We start from the raw sequence: 18,393 nt of genomic DNA on the forward strand, positions 1-18,393 counted from the left end.
ATAACAACAAATTGCTTTATTGTATTGTTATAGTAACATTCACACTCCAGTCCAGCAGGCGGCAGTAAAGCACCTATAAACCGGGTCGAACAACCACGAGGCCTATTGAAAGAGGATAGGTCACGGTTCTTGAGCTATCGGGAATTACGCATGCGCAGAGCTGCAGGCCGTGCTTTGCCATTGGTTTAATTTCGGCAACTGCAGACTGCGCATGTGTGATATCACAAGAACGAGATGATGACGCGTGATGTATCCATGGTTTTCACCTTCCTTAGCAACCGGTGAACGAACACAGAGAGTCGGAGGTCAGAGGTCAGAGGTGAAAGTGTAGTAGCAGCATGGTTGAACACGGGGATATCCGCGTGGTTCACCGAGGAGGCAGTAAAATAAACTCCAGCGAGCCTGTCATCACCAATGATTCAAGGTGAGAGTGTGTCTTCAGTCCGGTAATGTTTAATATTCAGTAGAAGATGTTATAAGTGTTTATCAGCCAGAGAGCAGCAGCCGGTGCTAGCTGTTAGCCGTTAGCATCAGACCTGCGAGCTACCTGCTGCTGTTGCTGTTTACAAACTATCACCAGCTCGTCTCACCGACACGCTGGTGTTATTCGGTTAACGGGGACTTAAATGACACACGTGCCATCAACACAGTGCAGTCTTCTGGTCCGTAAACTGTGTTTTGTTGTGTAAAAGCTGTGGTTTGTGTTGCTTTTTCCCATAAACCTCCTGAACTCTGACGTCTCCTCTGTCTGAGTTGAACACGTGCATGTAAATACTGTAAATCTACTGTTACGGATATGTGCAATAACATGTTGATCACTCTGTGCATACATTATATGATGCTGTGTAATAATTATATAATTATCTGACGGAGACTTTGTGCAATAATCTGGCAAAACTGTAATCTCATCAATATACATATTGTATTTTTATATTTTATATTGTATTACATTTGATATATATTTAGTTTATATCTATATTGCGCTATCTCTTTTTTTATTGTATTATCTTTTTTAGCACCTATGGGATTGTCACAATCTAATTTCGTTGTACTACACAATGACAATAAAGGGCTTGAATCTTGAATCTTGAATCTTGAATCTTGCTGCAGGTTCCTGCTGTGCGCCTCAGGAGAGTGTGTGAAGGTATTCAGCACCTCCACAGAGGAGTGTGTCCACGACCTGCGGGGACACACCGACCTGGTGACAGGTGTGCTGCTCAAACCCTCCAACCACCTGCAGGTACATCTCATCATCTCATCACACAGTTTGTTAACGGGATGAGTGCTCTGACTTACTCAAATAGAAGTACAGTACTGTTAACTTTCCTTGAGGAGGACTTATTCTTCTTACTTGTGTTGAAAGCTACTCAAGTATAACCACAGTATAACTGAGGGGTCAGCAACCTGTGGCTCTTTAGCCCCTCTCCAGTGGCTCCCTGTGGATTTTTAAAAATGGATATGAATAACTGTTTTTTGTTCACATTTTTATTTATCATTGTTTTAGGTCTATGGAACGACGGTACGAAGGAGTATTAGGGCCACATTGAGGAAGAAAAAAAAAATCTGAGATTTCGAGAATAAAGTCATAGGTTTACGAGGAAAAAAGTTGTAATATTATGAGAATAAAGTCAAAATATTACTAGAATAAAGTCATAGGTTTACGGAAAAAAGTAATAATATTATGATAATAAAGTCAGAAGTTTACGAGAGAAAAAAATCGTAAAATTATGATAATAAAGTCATAATATTATAAAGAATTAATTTTACGTGTTATTTTCTTTTTTTCGTAATATAAAAAAAAAATATCCTAAAGTTATGACATTATTCTCGTAATATTACAACTTTTTTTCTCGACATTACGACTATTTTCTCGTAATATTATGACTTTATTCTGGAAATCTCCGGGTTTTTTCCCCTCAATGTGACCCTAATACTCTGTAGTACATTTGCACTTTGGCCCTGACTGCATTAGACTTATATACTATATATTTAGACTATAGGCTGTGTTACCTTCGTCACAATGCTCAAATGTTTTGCAGCTCCAGACAGATTTTTTTTATTATTTTATTTTGCCTAAAATAGCTCTTTTGATAGTAAAGGTTGCTGACCCCTGGTATAACAACACATGTGATTAACTTAAAGATTGATCACAATAATGAATGCATATTGCATGTTTATTTTAATGTACTTAAGTTATAAGAGCCAGGGTGGTCTCCTGAATCTTATCTGTTCAATATAAATACAACTTACCAATCAGTCTCTCTCCAGTTTAGTGAGGATTTCCAGACAAGCACATTATTTTTGTTCCACAGATTCCCGGCTTGTTTTTTACAATTCATCCATAGGCCTATAAAGGCATAATCACAATTTCCTAAAGCCCAAGGTGATATCCTCAAAAGGTTTTCTTTGTCTCGTCTTATATTTACAATTACATAACACAGAGAGCAGCGGCAAACTGTCGCAGAGAAGTGTCCCTTTGCTCGATATATGTTAGGATTATTGTGAATCTATTACAATATTTCTGTTTATCGTCTAATTGATTAATTGACAAATCTTTTCAGCACTAACAAATAGTAATGATCCATCTGTAGAGAAAGACAAACTCAACTACAAATGTACTGTAAATGTGCTGCCAGAAATATGTCATTCACCTTGCGCTGCAACTACCACTGAGGACAAAAACTTTATATCATCTTCATTGTTTATACATATTTGCCTTTTAAGAGGTGTTGTTACTGCCACATATTTGTTGGCAGTGTAAGCAGTTTCATTGTAAACAACTTTTTACCATGTAATAAGAAGACCCAGCTGCTTGCTTAGGTTATTGTGATAATAATAATATATTCAGAAAGAGACACAGCTGTTGCGGTTTTCAGATGTACGTTTTTGGGATCAGTTACATATTCATAATGTCATTCATAATGTTCATGCAAATATCTTCAAACCCTAGCAAATCCTGGATGGATAGATTAATAGAGATTGTTTTCCCTCTCTCAGTTTGAGGTAATCAATTTCTTCAATAAAGCATTTTTAAAGCATTAGAATATATTTAGAATGTTTTTTTCTTTTGGCGTTATCCCTGGGGTTGTAAGTATGAAGCTGTTCCACAACTTGTAGTTTTTAGCCGTTTTACTTTTCATATGTTTAGGAATATGTCCGGATCCAATGATTGATTGCACATGGCAAATTTAATTTTTGAGGTATGCCTCTTAGTAGCTATTACTTTACTGAAATAGGATATAGGTAGATGCTGTTAATGTAAGGGTTTTATTGTAACAGTCACTTCATCTCCTGTGATGACGTATTTCTGTTCTGTTGTAGGTCTACTCTTGCTCAGCAGATGGCACTGTCAGACTTTGGGACTTCACAGATGGCATCCTCATTAAGGTACAGCTTGATTCTTGAATTGTTTTCGCTGCAGTCTATGCAGACAGTGTGGCTCATCCAAATCTCTGTACATTTTTTATCTGTTCAAAATGTACTTTAAGGGAGTTTTGTCAAGTATTTAATACTCTTATCAACATGGGAGGGGGGAAATATGCTGCTTTATGCAAATGTATATATATATATATATATATATTTACTGTATATACATTTGCATAAAGCAGCATATTTCCCATACCCATAAAACCCATTTTCATTCACATATCTTGAGGTCAGAGGTCAAGGGACTCCTTTGAAAATGGCCATGCCAGTTTTTCCTCGCCAAAATTTACTGCAAGTTCGGAGTGTTATTTAACCTCCATCCTGACAAGCTAGTATGACATGGTTGATACCAATGGATTCCGTAGGTTTTCTAATTTCATATGATACCAGTATTAGGGGCGTTAAAACAAATTTGCATATAACGTACTATCACCTTAACTTTGACAGCCCTAGTTAATTGTCACAGTTTACCTGTATACACACTCCAGCTTAGTGTGGATCCCACTTGATGCACAGTGGCACAGTAGTGAAGGACTAGTGGGCTGAGATCACTTTGACAAAGAGCCTGTGCTTCTCTGATGTCTGACAGCCATGTGTAACAGCTGTGTGTTCTCTTCCAGACTTATGTCATTGGACACCCAGTTTACTCCATCTACGCATCTGCAAACCATGAAGGAGTCTTCTTTATCGTTACTCCCATGCTAAGTGACAAACGATCTGGTAAGTTTGACATCTTTTCTAATTGTGCTCATGGCCTGGGTGTGATGCCTGAGCTGTCTCAGCATCCAATAGACACCTTGTGTGCTTTGGCAAATGTGACTTCAGTCTAAACCCAAAACCTTAGCAATTAGTACGGTCTTGACCTGCTCTATATGAAAAGCGGCTTACGATAACTTCTGTTACGATTTGATGTGATATCAAATTAAATTGAATTGAATTGAAAATGAGGAGAATGATCAATTAATGCTGAAATGGTACCAAACTGCAGAACCAGGCTAGCAGGAATGCCAGCAGTCTTTATGAAGCTTCACACCACTACTTACAGCAACATATCATTCGAATGTAAAGCAGTGGTTTTGTTGCTTTTAGTGGCAATAAATCAAAATGTCTGAATAAATCTCACCAGAATTTGCCATACTGAGCTTCTATATGTAGAATATGTATTTGTTTGTAGACAAATTAGACAATCCGGGTGAAAATTGTTGCAGTCCATTCTTTCAGCCCATTAATTTCAGTGTCAGCAGGTCAGACCAGGATGTGCATTGGGGTATACACATGCATAGCTGTCTTTTTTTCTTTCTACTTCCACTTGAAGTCGCTGGTCACAGAAAATATAAAATCATTCTCATGGGGGCTTTAACGTGTGTGAAGTAGAATTTGGGTAAGAGGTCACTGGGTAAGAATGTGTAGCATGCTGATGTTTGACACAGTGTGTGTGTATGTGTGTGTGCAGAGTTGTTCCAGCTGGTTGCGGTACATCTTCCGCAGAGCGGAGATCAGCTGGTGGAGACCCGAGAGCTTTCTGCTGTGCTCAGCGACGTCAGCTCCAACTCAGCGGCCATCGTCTTCGGCAGAGGGGTACATACACCGCCGCTACTGTTACCAACACAACATCTGGAACAGTTACATTCCCCACTTGCTGACATATCAGAGGGATATCTGAGAGCTTGTTGACTTTATCAGACTTTTCTGCTGTGGCAAAAATACAATTATATAGGAGACGATATTATTTGGACCATGTGTTCAAATTGTGTCTTCAAAAACTCCAATAGACCCCAGTGGATGCGATGAGTCACTATCAAATGAACTTCAGATAAAGATTTTTACCCCTTTTTTAAATTGGATGTATAGCGTTTACAATTATTAACTTTTATGAGTACAATCCGCTTCAAATTGACACCAGCATTTACTCCAGAACAGGTTTCAAATACAGAACCTTGGTCAGCCTTCCTGCATGTATGTGTTAATAACCAAAGGTGTTCTTCCTCACAGGGGGAGTATATTGCTTCAGCTAAAGGTTTGCATCTGGATGTCTACTTCTTCAAGAAGCAGAAGTCATACAGGTGAGCCGCCGTGTGCAATGCTTCAGTTAGGATTCAGTGTGATCTATTTTATTGAGGATGGAAAATGAATCAAAGATGATCACTTCACACATTTTATTTCAAATTGTCAAGTAAAATCACAAACCATTCACAGCTTTAGATTGCAAATGCCACAAAAACAATTTGTTTTTCTATCTGGACACAAAATGCTGTAGAAATCAAGAATGAAGTTGTCATATGTGTTAAAGGTCATGAACCATAAAACCCATGATGTTCACAAACTTACATTTGCCTACAAAGCCACGAGGATGTTCAATAACACCGTATGTCTGTCCTTGTGTGGGTTATTATTAGGTTTTCCCTCAAAGAAGACAACAAGAAGGGAGGCAAGAACACATTCACGTGCGTCGCCTGTCACCCAAAAGATGACTGCATTGCCACTGGGCATGAAGATGGCAAGATTCGCTTGTGGTGAGTGCCTTAACAACATGACCTTGAAGCATATACACTCACATCCAGGTTTTTTGATCATTTTGAACAATACTTTAGTCGAAACATCTGCCGCACACTTGTGTTGCATGTATTTTCCTAATAGTTGCTCCAGTGAACTCCACTCTCTTAGCATGATGGGGAAACAAACTTTGTCTCTTCCTACTCTGAATTTACCTGTCACAATATTTCCTTGATTATTACATCATTTTGTTCTCTGCAGTGTGTGTTTTATGAGGTGTATGAATGTAGAACCTTTTTTTTTTTTTACATCACTGTTTATCCTTTCAGGAGAAACTTCAACCACAAGAAGGAGTACACATACTCCACCCTGCACTGGCACCACAGTGCTGTCGGCTCACTGTGCTTCACCCCAGAAGGTACGCACACGTCATTACCTGTTTTATGATTTCTTTCTCTTTCTCCATCTATTTCAGACGAGATTATTCCTCTCAATCAAGAGAGATTCTAATCTAGAGATTTTGACTTGTTTAAAATTTTTATTTTGTGCTAGAATGACCAAACTGGCTCAGGATTTGTTTTGCTTTAAAGGGACCGTTCACCCCAAAATCATAAATACATATTTTCCCTCTTACCTGTCGTGCTATTTATCAATCTAGATTGTTTTAGTGCGAGTTGCCGAGTGTTGGAGATATCGGCCGTAGAGATGTCAGACTCCAATAATGGAACTAGATGGCACTCGGCTTGTGGTGCTCAAAGCGGCAAGAAATACATTTGGAAAACTCAACAGCGCTGTCTCTTTCCAGAAATCATGAGACGGTTACTCAAGATAATCCACAGACCTTGTTGTGAGCCGTTTCATATTGGAACTATTTTGTCTCTACCGAGCTACACCTGTCAACCGTGTCACTGCGTAGAAGGAATCGAGCGTCTTCTACTCATGGACGAGAGGCTCGTGTTTATAGTTTATAGCTAACCGATACAGCTGGCTCATCTAGCACCACTGAGCTAGGTAACGTTACAGCTCAGCCGAGGTGGGCGCCATTAATGTTTGCGTCCAGCGCTGTCACGAGCACGAGCCTCTCGTCTATGAGTAGATGCACGCTTCCGGTCACGGTTTGACTCCTCATTTATATCTTTACAGGAGCGCTTCTTATACAAATTAATAACAAAACAAATATGTAGTTCCTTAATGTGAAAAATAACATTTTACATTCTTCAAAGTATATTCTTCTTATATTCTTTATATTCTTATATTCTTCCATGCTTCTTAAGATATGGCTCTTACAGTATTTTTTGGCACTTTGAGCCCCACAAGCCGAGTGCCCTCTAGTTCCATTATATTGGAGAGAAGGCAGACAACTCTACGGTCGATATCTCCAACACCCGGCAACTCACATCAAAACAATCTAGATTGATAAATAGTACTGCAGGTAAAGGAGAAAATATGTGTTTTTGATTTTGGGGTGAACTGTCCCTTTTAAAAAGAATGCATGCCTGCCCTGTTCCTGCCTCTGTATGTATTTCGGTTTTGTTTTACCAGGCACCAACCTGTTGAGTGGAGGCTTGGAGTCCGTGCTCGTACAATGGCGATACAACCAAGAGAGCCAGCGGGACTTCCTGCCCCGCTTGGGTTCTGCCATCACACACATCGCTGTTTCACCTGATGGAGCACTGTTCTGTACTTCACACAGTGACAACAGTAAGGAGCTGTAACCTGTATTACACACTCAGATGAAACCCAGTGAGCAACAAGCTGTTTGTAATAGTAGACATAGCATTTTTAAAACCAGCATCTAGTGGCCACTAGCGGTACTACAGCATTAATGCACTATGGTTGCCACTTGGTTTGAACCCTGCAGGCTTTACATTTGACAGCACATTTTGCTCCTAAGAGCTCACATCTGTGTCCTTGACTGATAGATCAGAAAGGCAACACTGTAAAATGTGTATATAGAATTGTTTGAGAGATATCAGTATGAAAGGAAGGCTGTGGTAACCGATTTGTGTCTCTTCTTGTTTCAGAGATTACGATCATCCAGAGTTGTGTTAAAGTATCAGCAGTCATTCAGGGCCTGGTCAAAGGTGAGTACAGACTGTAGTTGGCAACAGCACGTACATCGATCATAAACACGCTGTATGGGTTCATAGATAATAAACATATCTAAATTCTTCACAGTTCTTGGAAAGCGATCTTGCTTCAAAAGAAGACACCTTGCCCATTATAGAAAATAACTATATCTCAATTTCAAAAAATTATCCCTGTTAGGATTATTGTGGTGTCAGAATGAAATTACCTTGTTACCAAGTCTTTTATGTCATATTTAACCAGAAATAACTTCTCTTGTATTATATCTCGTATTTCTTTGGGGTGTCAATCGATTAAAATATTTAATCGCACATTTTTTATCTGTTCAAAATGTACCTTGAAGGGAGATTTATCAAATATTTAATACTCAAATATGCAAATATGCTGCTTTATGCAAATGTATGTATATATTTATTATTGGAAATCAGTTAACAACACAAAACAATGACAAATATTGTCCAGAAACCCTCACAGGTACTGCATTTAGCATAAAAAATATGCTCAAATCATAACATGGCAAACTCAAACCCAACAGGCAACAACAGCTGTCAGTGTGTCAGTGTGCTGACTTGACTATGACTTGCCCCAAACTGCATGTGATTATCATAAAGTGGGCATGTCTGTAAAGGGGAGACTCGTGGGTAACCATAGAACCCATTTTCATTCACATATCTTGAGGTCAGAGGTCAAGGGACCCCTTTGAAAATGGTGGATCTTTTGTAGTTGCATCACTCTGTATCAGTGTGCTAAAATATTAATTATATCCTGTAAAACCATCAGGAGCAATTGTGCCTCACTGTCACTCGCATCAAACCTTTCTTTCTTCATATGACATATCAAAAAGAGAAATAAACTAGGTTTGAATCTACCAGGTTCCTCTGTGCACGGAAAAGAAGCAATTGACTTTTTTCTTTTCTTTTTTTTTTTGTCCCGGTGCAGGAGAAAGTGTCAGGACAGACTTGATGGTGGACCCACGCAGCAAATCCCTGGTGCTGAACGGGAAACCAGGCCACCTGCAATTTTACTCCCTCCAAAGAGACAAACTGCTGTACAACGTAAGCACTCTGCTTTATAAACCGAGCCAAAGATGGCACACATAAGCCAGACCAAGTTAGTTTGTGGATCATTTTTGGAGGCTTTCATGGACATAACATGCTATTTCAGATAAATATTGTTATGAGTACTTGGAGACAACGTATTTTGATTACAAACAGAAGACAGAACGTTCAAACACAAATCTCTTCTGATCCACAGCCTCGCTAATAACAACGATGTATCCTTGGTGGGAATTTTCCGTGATAACCAAATGCTGAGGTCTTTTATCATCTATGTTTCCCACAGCTGGACATAGTGCAGCAGGAGTACATCCATGAGTCGGGCTTGGAGCAGTTTGAGGTGGTCAAGGCGGCCTTTGATGCCTCTGGCAACTGGCTGGCAACAGTGGAAGAAAGAAAACAGAAAGTTGCTGAGCTGGAGCTTAACTTGAAGCTGTGGGCATTTGATGAACAAACACAGAGGTACATACGTCTAAACAATATTTAATATGTCTATTAGGGCTGTCAAAGTTAACGTGATGGTAACGTGTTGATGCAAATTCGTTTCATCCCCACTAATTTCTTTAACGCATTAATGCAATCGATCTTTTGGAGGTTGTAGCTCAGTTTTAAAGCTACAGTGGAGATACTGGCATCATAAGAAACTAGAAAACTTAAAGAATCCATTGGTACCAACCATACTAGCTCACACTAGCTTGTCTCGAAGCAGGCTTGATAGAGTTTCAAACTTTAAAACGGGCATTTTTTTCTTACCACAACCCTGTAACATGCTTACTGTATCACCTGCAGTTTTGTGCTGAACACGACCATCTCGGCCCCCCACGAGGACCGGATTACAGCCATGTGCTTCTGCCACGCCACCGACAACCAGACCACCATGCTGGTTTCCACCAGCAAGGACGGACACTTCAAAGCCTGGCAGCTGACCCCACCAGCCCACACAGACGGTAAGCAGTCTAGACCGTATAACCGTACATTCCCACCCCAGTCCCACTGGCTCTCTTTGGTTGTATCGCCACTGGACGAGCACCGACTCCAAGCCCCCACTCAACAGGTTGGTGCCCGGTAAAACAAAACCGAAATAGATACAGAGGCAGGGCCAGGGCAGGCATGCATTCTTCTTAAAGGGACAGTTCACCCCAGAATCAAAAACACATATTTTCCCTCTTACCTGTTGTAATATTTATTAATCTCGATTGTTTTGGTGTGAGTTGCCGGGTGTTGGAGATATCGACTGTAGAGATGTCTGCCTTCTCTCCAATATAATGGAACTAGAGGGTGCGTATAATAAATATATACATACATTTGCATAAAGCAGCATATTTGTCCACTCCCATGTTGATAAGAGTATTACATACTTGACCAATTTCCCTTTAAGGTACATTTTGAACAGATAAAACAAATTGTGATTAATTGCGATTAAATATGGACATCATTAAATATTTTAATCGATTGACAGCGCTAGTGGTAATATTTACCATGCTCTTTTAACTTGCTGTCTTTCTCTGTTGCTGTATGTTTTGACTTCTAATTTTTTTTTTTGTGCATCTCCAACAACTGTGTCCTTTATGAGTTAATGCCCACTTAAGAGCATGCAGAGCTCTGTGAGATTTGTCCTCATTCATAGTGTTTAAGTAGTTAACATGTAACACCAAAATGACAAAATATGAAAACATGACCGCACATTACAGGCTGTATGCAAAAAATAACATAACATTTTCTGTCTCTAACACTTTTCTTTCATCTCAATGAAAAACACCTTGAGGTCAATGTATAGGTCATCCTTTTAAAAAAATACTTGAGCAAGTAATTGTCATTACTTTTTAATCATATGTTACTAACTACCAGCCCAAACAGACCAAATCACCTCTTGGAAGTTGAAAATGTGCACACATATCACATCTCTCCTTATCATATCACTAATCCAACACTCTCTGTGTCCGTCTCCCTCTCTCCTTCCTCTTGAATGTGCCAGCAGATGAAGGTCCTTCCTGGTCATGTGATTTCGTCGGAGACTATCGCGGCCTGGTGCCCGAGTGCTGCTGTTTCTCAGCCGATGGCTCTCTGCTGGCCGTCAGCTTTCAGGAGGTGGTGACTGTGTGGAGCCCGGCTTCCTGGGAGCTCCTGACTACTCTGTCCCAGCCGCCCAAAGCTATCAGGTCAGAGCATTAACATGCACTCAAATACCCACACATTCAACAGGGAGGGTGTTGAATACACAATACTTACGCACTGAACTTGATGCTGGTAACATATATTCACTGGTATCTAAAAATTCACTAACTTTTTAGGGCTACTACTTAAAGAAATCAAAAAAAAAAAGATGTGCCAAACACATAAGGAACTCCTTTAGCAAAGAGGGCCAGTTGTCGTAAGAAAGCTTATGTCAGTCCATTCTCTTCCACTTATTTGAGGCCGGGTCGTGGGGGCAGCGGGCTTAGCAGGGCATTCCAGGTATCCCTCTCCTCAGCAACATTTTCAGCTCTTCCTGGGGGACCCAGAGGCCTCCCCAGGACAGACGAGATATATAATCTCTCCAGCGTGTTCTGGTTCTACCCCGAGGCATCTTAACAGTTGGACGTGCCCGGAAAACCTCTAAAGGGAGGCATCCAGGAGGATCCTGATCAGATGCCTGAACCACCTCAGCTGGCCCCTTTCGGCGCAAAGGAGCAGCAGCTCCACTCCGAGCTCCCTCCGGATATCTGAGCTCCTCATCCTCTCTCTAAGGCTGAGCCCAGCCACCCTACGAAGGAAACTCATTTCAGCCACTTGTATCCGCGATCTCATTCTTTCAGTCACACTACCCAAAGCTCATGACCATCGGTGAGGGTTGGAACGTAGATGGACTGGTAAATCGAGAGCTTTGCCTTCGGGCTCAGCTCCCTCTTCACCACAACAGTCTGGTACAGCGCCCGCATATGCAGACGCCGCACCGAACCGCCTGTCCATCTCCTGCTCCATTTTCCTCTCACTTTGTGAATAAGACCCCGAGATACTTAAACTCACTCGTTTGGGGCTGTGAATCACTCCCTTTTCAGTGCTTGTGCACATACATTTGTATATCTGGAGTTCCTACCAACCCACAAACTGTGAAATAAGACGACACAATCAGTTTATTGTGGTCTGTCTAGATCAGAAAACATGTGATTCAACAAGCCATTCAGATTTGGCTCCCCTTCCTATGTCATATGCAGGCTCATTAGAATATACCCCTCAGCTTGAGAACTACCTTTGCAAAGGTGCTCCATATTTTTCTCACAGACTGGGCTTTTTCTTAAAGAGTCAGACAGGTGAATACATTATATTTAGACAGACAGGATGAGAAAAATAATGTCTTTTTTGAACATTAAAGCATGTCAACATGTTCTAGTAGAAACCCAAAATACAAAGTATGAACCTGGAAATGAGCATATATTTATAAGCACATTTGCAAGACAAACAAGCAGAGACATGACTTGCAGGGAACCAGCTGAAAGAAACATTTAACTGTCAATAAACCTTTAAAAACAAAGAAACTATTAAAGGCATCATAGTGAACAGCACTAGAGAAGGTCTCTTGGTAATTAGTGGGGGCGGGCAGACACTTAGTTCTGTTCTACACAAATGCAAACTAGTCTGAACTAATAATTTATAACAGATGAACTGTTTGAAAAGCTCAATCATACCCAGAAAGCAGACATTTCCTGTGTAATTTGGGAGCTGAAAGGGAATTTGTGCGTAATAAGACTTCAAAGTTGGAGGGAGGGAAACAGGAAAACTTTAACGGTCAGCTGTTTTGAGATCCTATTTGAAGCTCCCAAAGCGGAAAACTCCTCAAAAGCTAATCCTGTGAAATATGTGTGGTGTGAGGAGCTAGTTGGTTGGGGGGGGGGGGGGGTTTGCACTTGGAATTCTTTATAGTCACAGGGAAAAAAAGGGAACTGTTTTTTCCTCCACCAGGGATCTTTGTTTTGGACGACTAAGCTGTTCCAAGTATCTGCTGGGAACCACCGCCAACAACCTGCTCTGCTGCTGGAACCTCCTCACCTGCTCATGTAAGGCTGCTTGTGTAGTGTGCACGTCAACATTTCCATTTTTCAGCTGAATGCATTTGTTGAAGTCGACTTTAGTTTTGTTCATATCTAATGATACCTTCCTGTTGCCTCTTTCTGCCTCTCCCTCTAATCTCCTCTCCTCTGTGGCAGTGGAGTGGAGCACCTCGATGGACATCAGCCTGCTGCTGGCTGACCCCCTCACCGAGAACATGGCCGCCTTCTGCTGTCAGGCTGGATGCACCGACTGTAAGCTCTAAACTGGGTGGCCAAAAGTTGTAGTGTTTCCAAGTTGTAATCGCATCTCAAAGCACATGGAAAACATTTTTTTTTAAAGCTGTCAAAAGTTAACACGATCATAACGCGTTAAATGCAAATCCGTTTTAACGCCACTAATTTCTTTAACGCATTAACGCAATCGATCTTTCAGAGGTTGTACCGGGCTCAGTTTTAAAGCTAGAGTGAAGACACTGCTATGATGTGAAACCTGAGGGATCCATTGGTACCAGCCATGTCATACTAGCTTGTCGTGAAGGAGGCTGAATAACTCAATAATGGTTTTCTTTCTTCCTCTATTTCAGTGTTTGTGTTTAAGCCCAGCGAGCCTCGGCCCGTGTTCTCCCATAAGGCCGTGTGCTCGGGGAAGGTGACTCGTGCTGTTTTTGCCCCGAGGGAGGAGATGCTGGAGAGCTGTGAGGAAAGCAGCCAGTGGCTCAACCGCTCCCAGCTGTACTTCCTCACTCAGCACATGGTAAACCATCAGAAACACATGTTTACATTGCAGTGAAAAGGACCTTTCTTTTTAAATTACCTTCTGTGTGCTAGTATTGTGTTCATGCTGTTGGCTGATGTGGACTCTCCTCTGCAGGACCTCATGACATTCACCACTAAGGCGGAGGAAGACAGACTGATGGCATCCAGCAAACAGGTACAGCCACCACTGCTCAGCATCAAATGGTTTCACACTTTTTTGGCCTGCTACTCAAAACCTCAGGATGGTGCATACTGAGCATGTTAAGAGCTCAGTTCCTCATGCTTGGCAGTCTGAACATAACAAAACTAATACAATGGAATTCTTCTGGAATGAAAAAAAAAAGAATAAAAGGGAGCCGAGGAGGGGGTAATATTCAGAGGAAAAACGCAGATTTCCGAGATTAAAGGTCACATATTATGCTCATTTCCAGGTTCATAGATGTATTTTAATGTTGCACTAGAACATGTTTACATGCTGCAATGTTCAAAAAACCCTTTATTCTTCTCATACTGCAGCCTGAGTCTGCCTGCCTCAGAGCCTAATTCAGCCTCTGTCTGAAAACCACTGATTCACAGCCTGTCTCCTCCCACTCTGATTGACAGAAAACGCTGACCAATCAGAGCAAACTTCCTCAACAACAACAGCGTCACCCTCCCCCTCCCTCCCGGAGAAGCTCTCTCTCTCTCTCTTTCTCTCTCTGAGAGACGAGTGGAGAGATAGCAGCTAGAATAAAGTTTATAAACCTGGGCACAGCACCAGCGAAAATAAAGTCCATCCACTGGGTCTTCAGAGGATCCGAAGTGGGTACATGGTGCAAGCTTTTGTGTGGAGTATTGCAGCCAACAACAGAACAAGCGGGTTTTCCTTTCAGCATGTTTACTAGTAAACAGTCGAAATAACAATGGCGGACGCAGCTTGCTGAGCCGGCTACTCCGTGGGCGGGGTTACCAAGCCGGGGTATGGGGTGAGGGGGGTGCTGTTCTGTTTCACTGGAAACAGGAAAGCCATATATGGCTTGCATTTCTGCCTAATGACGTCAGAAGACTAGGAAAAAAGCGAATTTTTATTTCTGCACCCATTTCCGGACAAACGGAGGAGGAGAAAAAGAGAGAGGATGGTCTTTTATGATACTATGGTGGCCTGTAGACACACTGGGGACAGATATTGATGTTTAAAAGACATGGAAAAGTGCATTTTGCATAATAGGTGACCTTTAAAGTAAATCAATTTACAAGAAAAAAACTTGGATATTCTTTGAGATTAAAGTGGTAAATTTCACGAGAAAAAAATCAGATATTCTCTGATATTGAAGTGGTAAATTTACAAGAAAAACTCACAGCAACCTGGGGTTCAGCGTCTCGCTCAAGGACACTTCGATATGCGCACATGAGGAGCCGGGGATCGAACCGCCAACCTTATGGTTAAGGGATGACCCACTGAGCTACAGCCGTCCCAGTTTTAGTGTTGCCTGTGCTGAAATAAGAAATACGCCTTTTGTGTATTCAAAGATAGACGTTGTTGGTCTATACTTTCCCGTAACTTCTATAATATTAATACTTAAGAAAAGAACATATTAAGAACATAAAAGAAAATGTGGCAAATTTGTGAGTTTTTTCTCATAAATGTATGACTTGATCTCGGAAATTCAGATTTTTTTTAATTTATTTTTTCTGGGAATATTCCCCCCTCCCCTCTTACCTACAATGGCCCTAATACAGCGTCCTACTTTCTCCACTTTCTATCAAATAAAAACATGAATGCTGAAGATTTCCCTCTGTCCCACCACTGTTGACATTGTGATTTGTTTCCCCCCCTTAAAGCTTGTAATCGATGACAGTGTTGCCATGACACCGTTCTACCTGTTGCTGGGGAAACACCGGCAACAAGAAAATGAAGACCCGCTGAGCAGCCTGTCTGCTGAGAGGACACCTCTACCACAGGGCTCTGTCGCTGTCAGAGAGGTCAGTAGTTCGGCCCTGCGTGGATTATGTCCACTTTGTGTTTGTGATTCTCAAATATGCATTTAAGCCTGTTTTTTTTTTTTTTTTCTTGACAGCTTCTGCAGACCCCGGCCCACGTCTTGCCATCTACCTCTTTCCTCTGCTCAATGTTTGTACAGTCTCTGCTCATCTCCGTGACAGAAGCCAGGTCAGTAGTCTGAAAACCTTGTCCAAATTATCTTCAATAATCAGCCAATAAAACCTTTAAACCTAGTAGTCATAATGATAATTTGTGCCTTTTTAGTATGTTAATATTGGTTGAGGGGGAAATGGGACCATATTTTTGACGCCTCACTAACTTCATCACTTTGGTCTGATAATGTCAGCGTGAGTTGACAAAACAGCTGCTGGAATTCAGGCTTCACGTGATTCAGCAACTTAAGACCCTGGTTAAAATAGTGCACACAGGAAAATGTGGACTCCCTTGTTTATCTCTGAAAATATGCAGAGTCACGGTAACATTTTTTTCATTTCCATTTGTGCTCTCGTGACCGCAGGGAGGAAAACAAACACGCAGAGGAGGAAATGGAGAGCGAGAAAGAGGAAGAGGATTCAGAGGGGGAAATGGAATCCAGCACCCCGAGACCAGAGCAGGCGTCACTGGGCGGCCAGGCAGCAGAGTCGACAGCCCCCGCTCTGACCAAAGCCCAGGTTAGGGAACTGAGGAGGGTGAAGAAACTTGACCACAGCTGGCTCACAGATCTCCTGCACCCTTGAACACGACCCTGTACAAAGACACTCACACAGAAACGGCGCCTATAGAAAGTTTTTTATTAATTTTACGCCATTAAATCAGAATGGATTTCTTCTGGAAAGAGAAAAAAACAATGTCAAAGGGGCAAAACAGAACATATTTGATTGCATAACTATCCACTCCTTAAGCAGCAATTCCAACCTTGAGTCAAGTTTGTATCGGGTTACACATTTAAAGAATAAAAAAAAAAAAAAAAATTCTCAGTGAAACTGCTGAGGCTTGTGTGAACAGCAGGTTTCAAGTCTTGCCATGAACTCTGGACTGCATTGAGGTCTGGATTCTGACTCCAGATTATTAACATCGGTATTTAGTGCCATGTCTGTTTTAGCTTTGACTGCATGTTTGTGGTTGTTTGTGGTCTTATTGGAAAATAAATCTTTTCCCTAGTCACAGTTCTCTTACAGACTGCAGTAAGTTGATTTCTCTGTATTCCGCTGCAGTTCCGAGGCTTCAAATATCAAATTTACAACATGCTAGCTGTCCCCTTTCTCTTCTTGTGACACTTCATAGACCAACACTATACAAACCACACACAAGCATGCAAGAGCTCTATAAGCTGTTACAGATAATGGATGGATGGATATATGTTGTTTGTTGTTTTTTTTCAGCAATTCATAATGTCTTTTTCACATTAGCTGAGCTAATCACTGATCTTCATGATGTAGTTTTGGACAGGATATTAAATAACATCCACCTGGGTGTGCCACATAAAGCTTTATTTAACTGCCATGCCTTGATTAAAATAGACTGGCTGCACCAGTGGTGATTTTGTTCTGTCACAGTAAAGGGATTGAATACTTATGCAATCATTTATTTTGGTCCATTTCTGGAGTGATTTTTTTTTTATTGCACAATAAAGTATTTTAGTTTTGTATTGATCAATGTAGAAAAAAAAGAAAAAAGATGGGATCCACTGTGATTCAATGTTCAAACCAGAAAAAGGCCAAGGGTGTGGCAAAAACCTTCTATAGGCGCTGTATGCATGCACACACATTTTTCTATACTTCTATAAATTTAATAAAACAATGTCAGCCTTTCTTAAAGCTTCCTGCCTCCATGATTTTGCCTCGTCCCTCACCTTTTTACACAACAGCAGTGCGTCTTCCAGAGTCCAAACATTTTTTTCCATTGTCAGTATTATGTGATGTAATTCAGTGATGGTTATATGTGCAGATGACGTTTCTCACGTTGTTGTATAAGCAGGCGAACTATGAAACACAACTAGTCGGACTGTTGCTTTCAAAAAGAATTAGGATTAAGAAATGAGGCAAAAAATCACAAAATGCAGAATGAATACATGTTTGAGTGGATGCCTAATAATGCAACCCGTGATATTTCATATTACAGCTTCTTGTTGGGTTCTTGTAAATCTTCGACATAAACTTTTCTAGTGTGACCAGGACCTTGGAAAAGTCCCATTATTGGTGCTGTAAAGTCAGGTCGGACTCAGCAGATTCTTGAGCAACGAATCTCGAAGTCCTGAGTAAGCTGTCTCAGAAGGAGAAGGTCACGTTTTGTTCCCAGGGTTGGATAAGACCGTGCACTTTCATCTCAGCATTTTCAATTCCTTTCTCTATCAGGTGCTTCTACTCAGAGGATAGATCCATCATGCCCTGTCGTGAACTCTGCGTTTGACCGATATTGAGCTTTTATGATCAAACCGGTTCACCCTTTATGTCCTTATCGAGATCCAAACTGCTTATCTGTCACTTTTATTGACCTCATATGAACTGGGATCGTAGAGCGGATCCAGTAAATTAAAAAAATAAATAAAAACACAAGCCCTATCTGA

The 18,393-nt window shown here is 41.1% G+C and overlaps 1 protein-coding gene across 3 annotated transcripts; it reads left to right on the forward strand.

Annotated features, from left to right (window-relative positions):
• Positions 1–267: 267 nt before the first annotated feature.
• On the forward strand, positions 268–17,638 carry wdr75 (WD repeat domain 75). 3 transcript variants are annotated; one of them, XR_012597088.1, is made up of 22 exons: positions 268–424; positions 1,111–1,240; positions 3,322–3,387; positions 4,047–4,146; positions 4,880–5,004; positions 5,419–5,489; positions 5,823–5,939; positions 6,249–6,337; positions 7,462–7,620; positions 7,944–8,003; positions 8,947–9,062; positions 9,349–9,524; positions 9,852–10,009; positions 11,041–11,221; positions 13,002–13,096; positions 13,247–13,342; positions 13,675–13,844; positions 13,962–14,021; positions 15,668–15,808; positions 15,904–15,995; positions 16,345–16,993; positions 17,384–17,638. XR_012597088.1 is itself a non-coding variant. In XM_074658395.1 (21 exons), exons 1-21 carry the CDS (start codon positions 339–341, stop codon positions 16,562–16,564), a joined length of 2,511 nt encoding a protein of 836 aa, XP_074514496.1. In that variant the 5' UTR covers positions 268–338; the 3' UTR covers positions 16,565–17,638. The 3 variants fall into 3 exon arrangements, 2 of the variants coding, with proteins under 2 accessions (XP_074514496.1, XP_074514499.1); XM_074658395.1 differs by having other exon boundaries at positions 11,038–11,221; positions 16,345–17,638; XM_074658398.1 differs by having other exon boundaries at positions 16,345–17,638.
• Positions 17,639–18,393: the final 755 nt, after the last annotated feature.

This window comes from Sebastes fasciatus, chromosome 14 (genome assembly GCF_043250625.1).
Source record: "Sebastes fasciatus isolate fSebFas1 chromosome 14, fSebFas1.pri, whole genome shotgun sequence".
In the NCBI taxonomy this organism is placed as follows: Eukaryota; Metazoa; Chordata; class Actinopteri; order Perciformes; family Sebastidae; genus Sebastes; species Sebastes fasciatus.

Bases quoted from the DNA above. Each gene is read 5' to 3' on its own strand.
- wdr75 (XM_074658395.1), top strand. From the start codon at position 339: ATGGTTGAACACGGGGATATCCGCGTGGTTCACCGAGGAGGCAGTAAA. The intron at 425-1,110 runs GTGAGAGTGTGT...ATCTTGCTGCAG, and splicing joins GTCATCACCAATGATTCAAG to GTTCCTGCTGTGCGCCTCAG. The intron at 11,222-13,001 runs GTCAGAGCATTA...TTCCTCCACCAG, and splicing joins CAGCCGCCCAAAGCTATCAG to GGATCTTTGTTTTGGACGAC.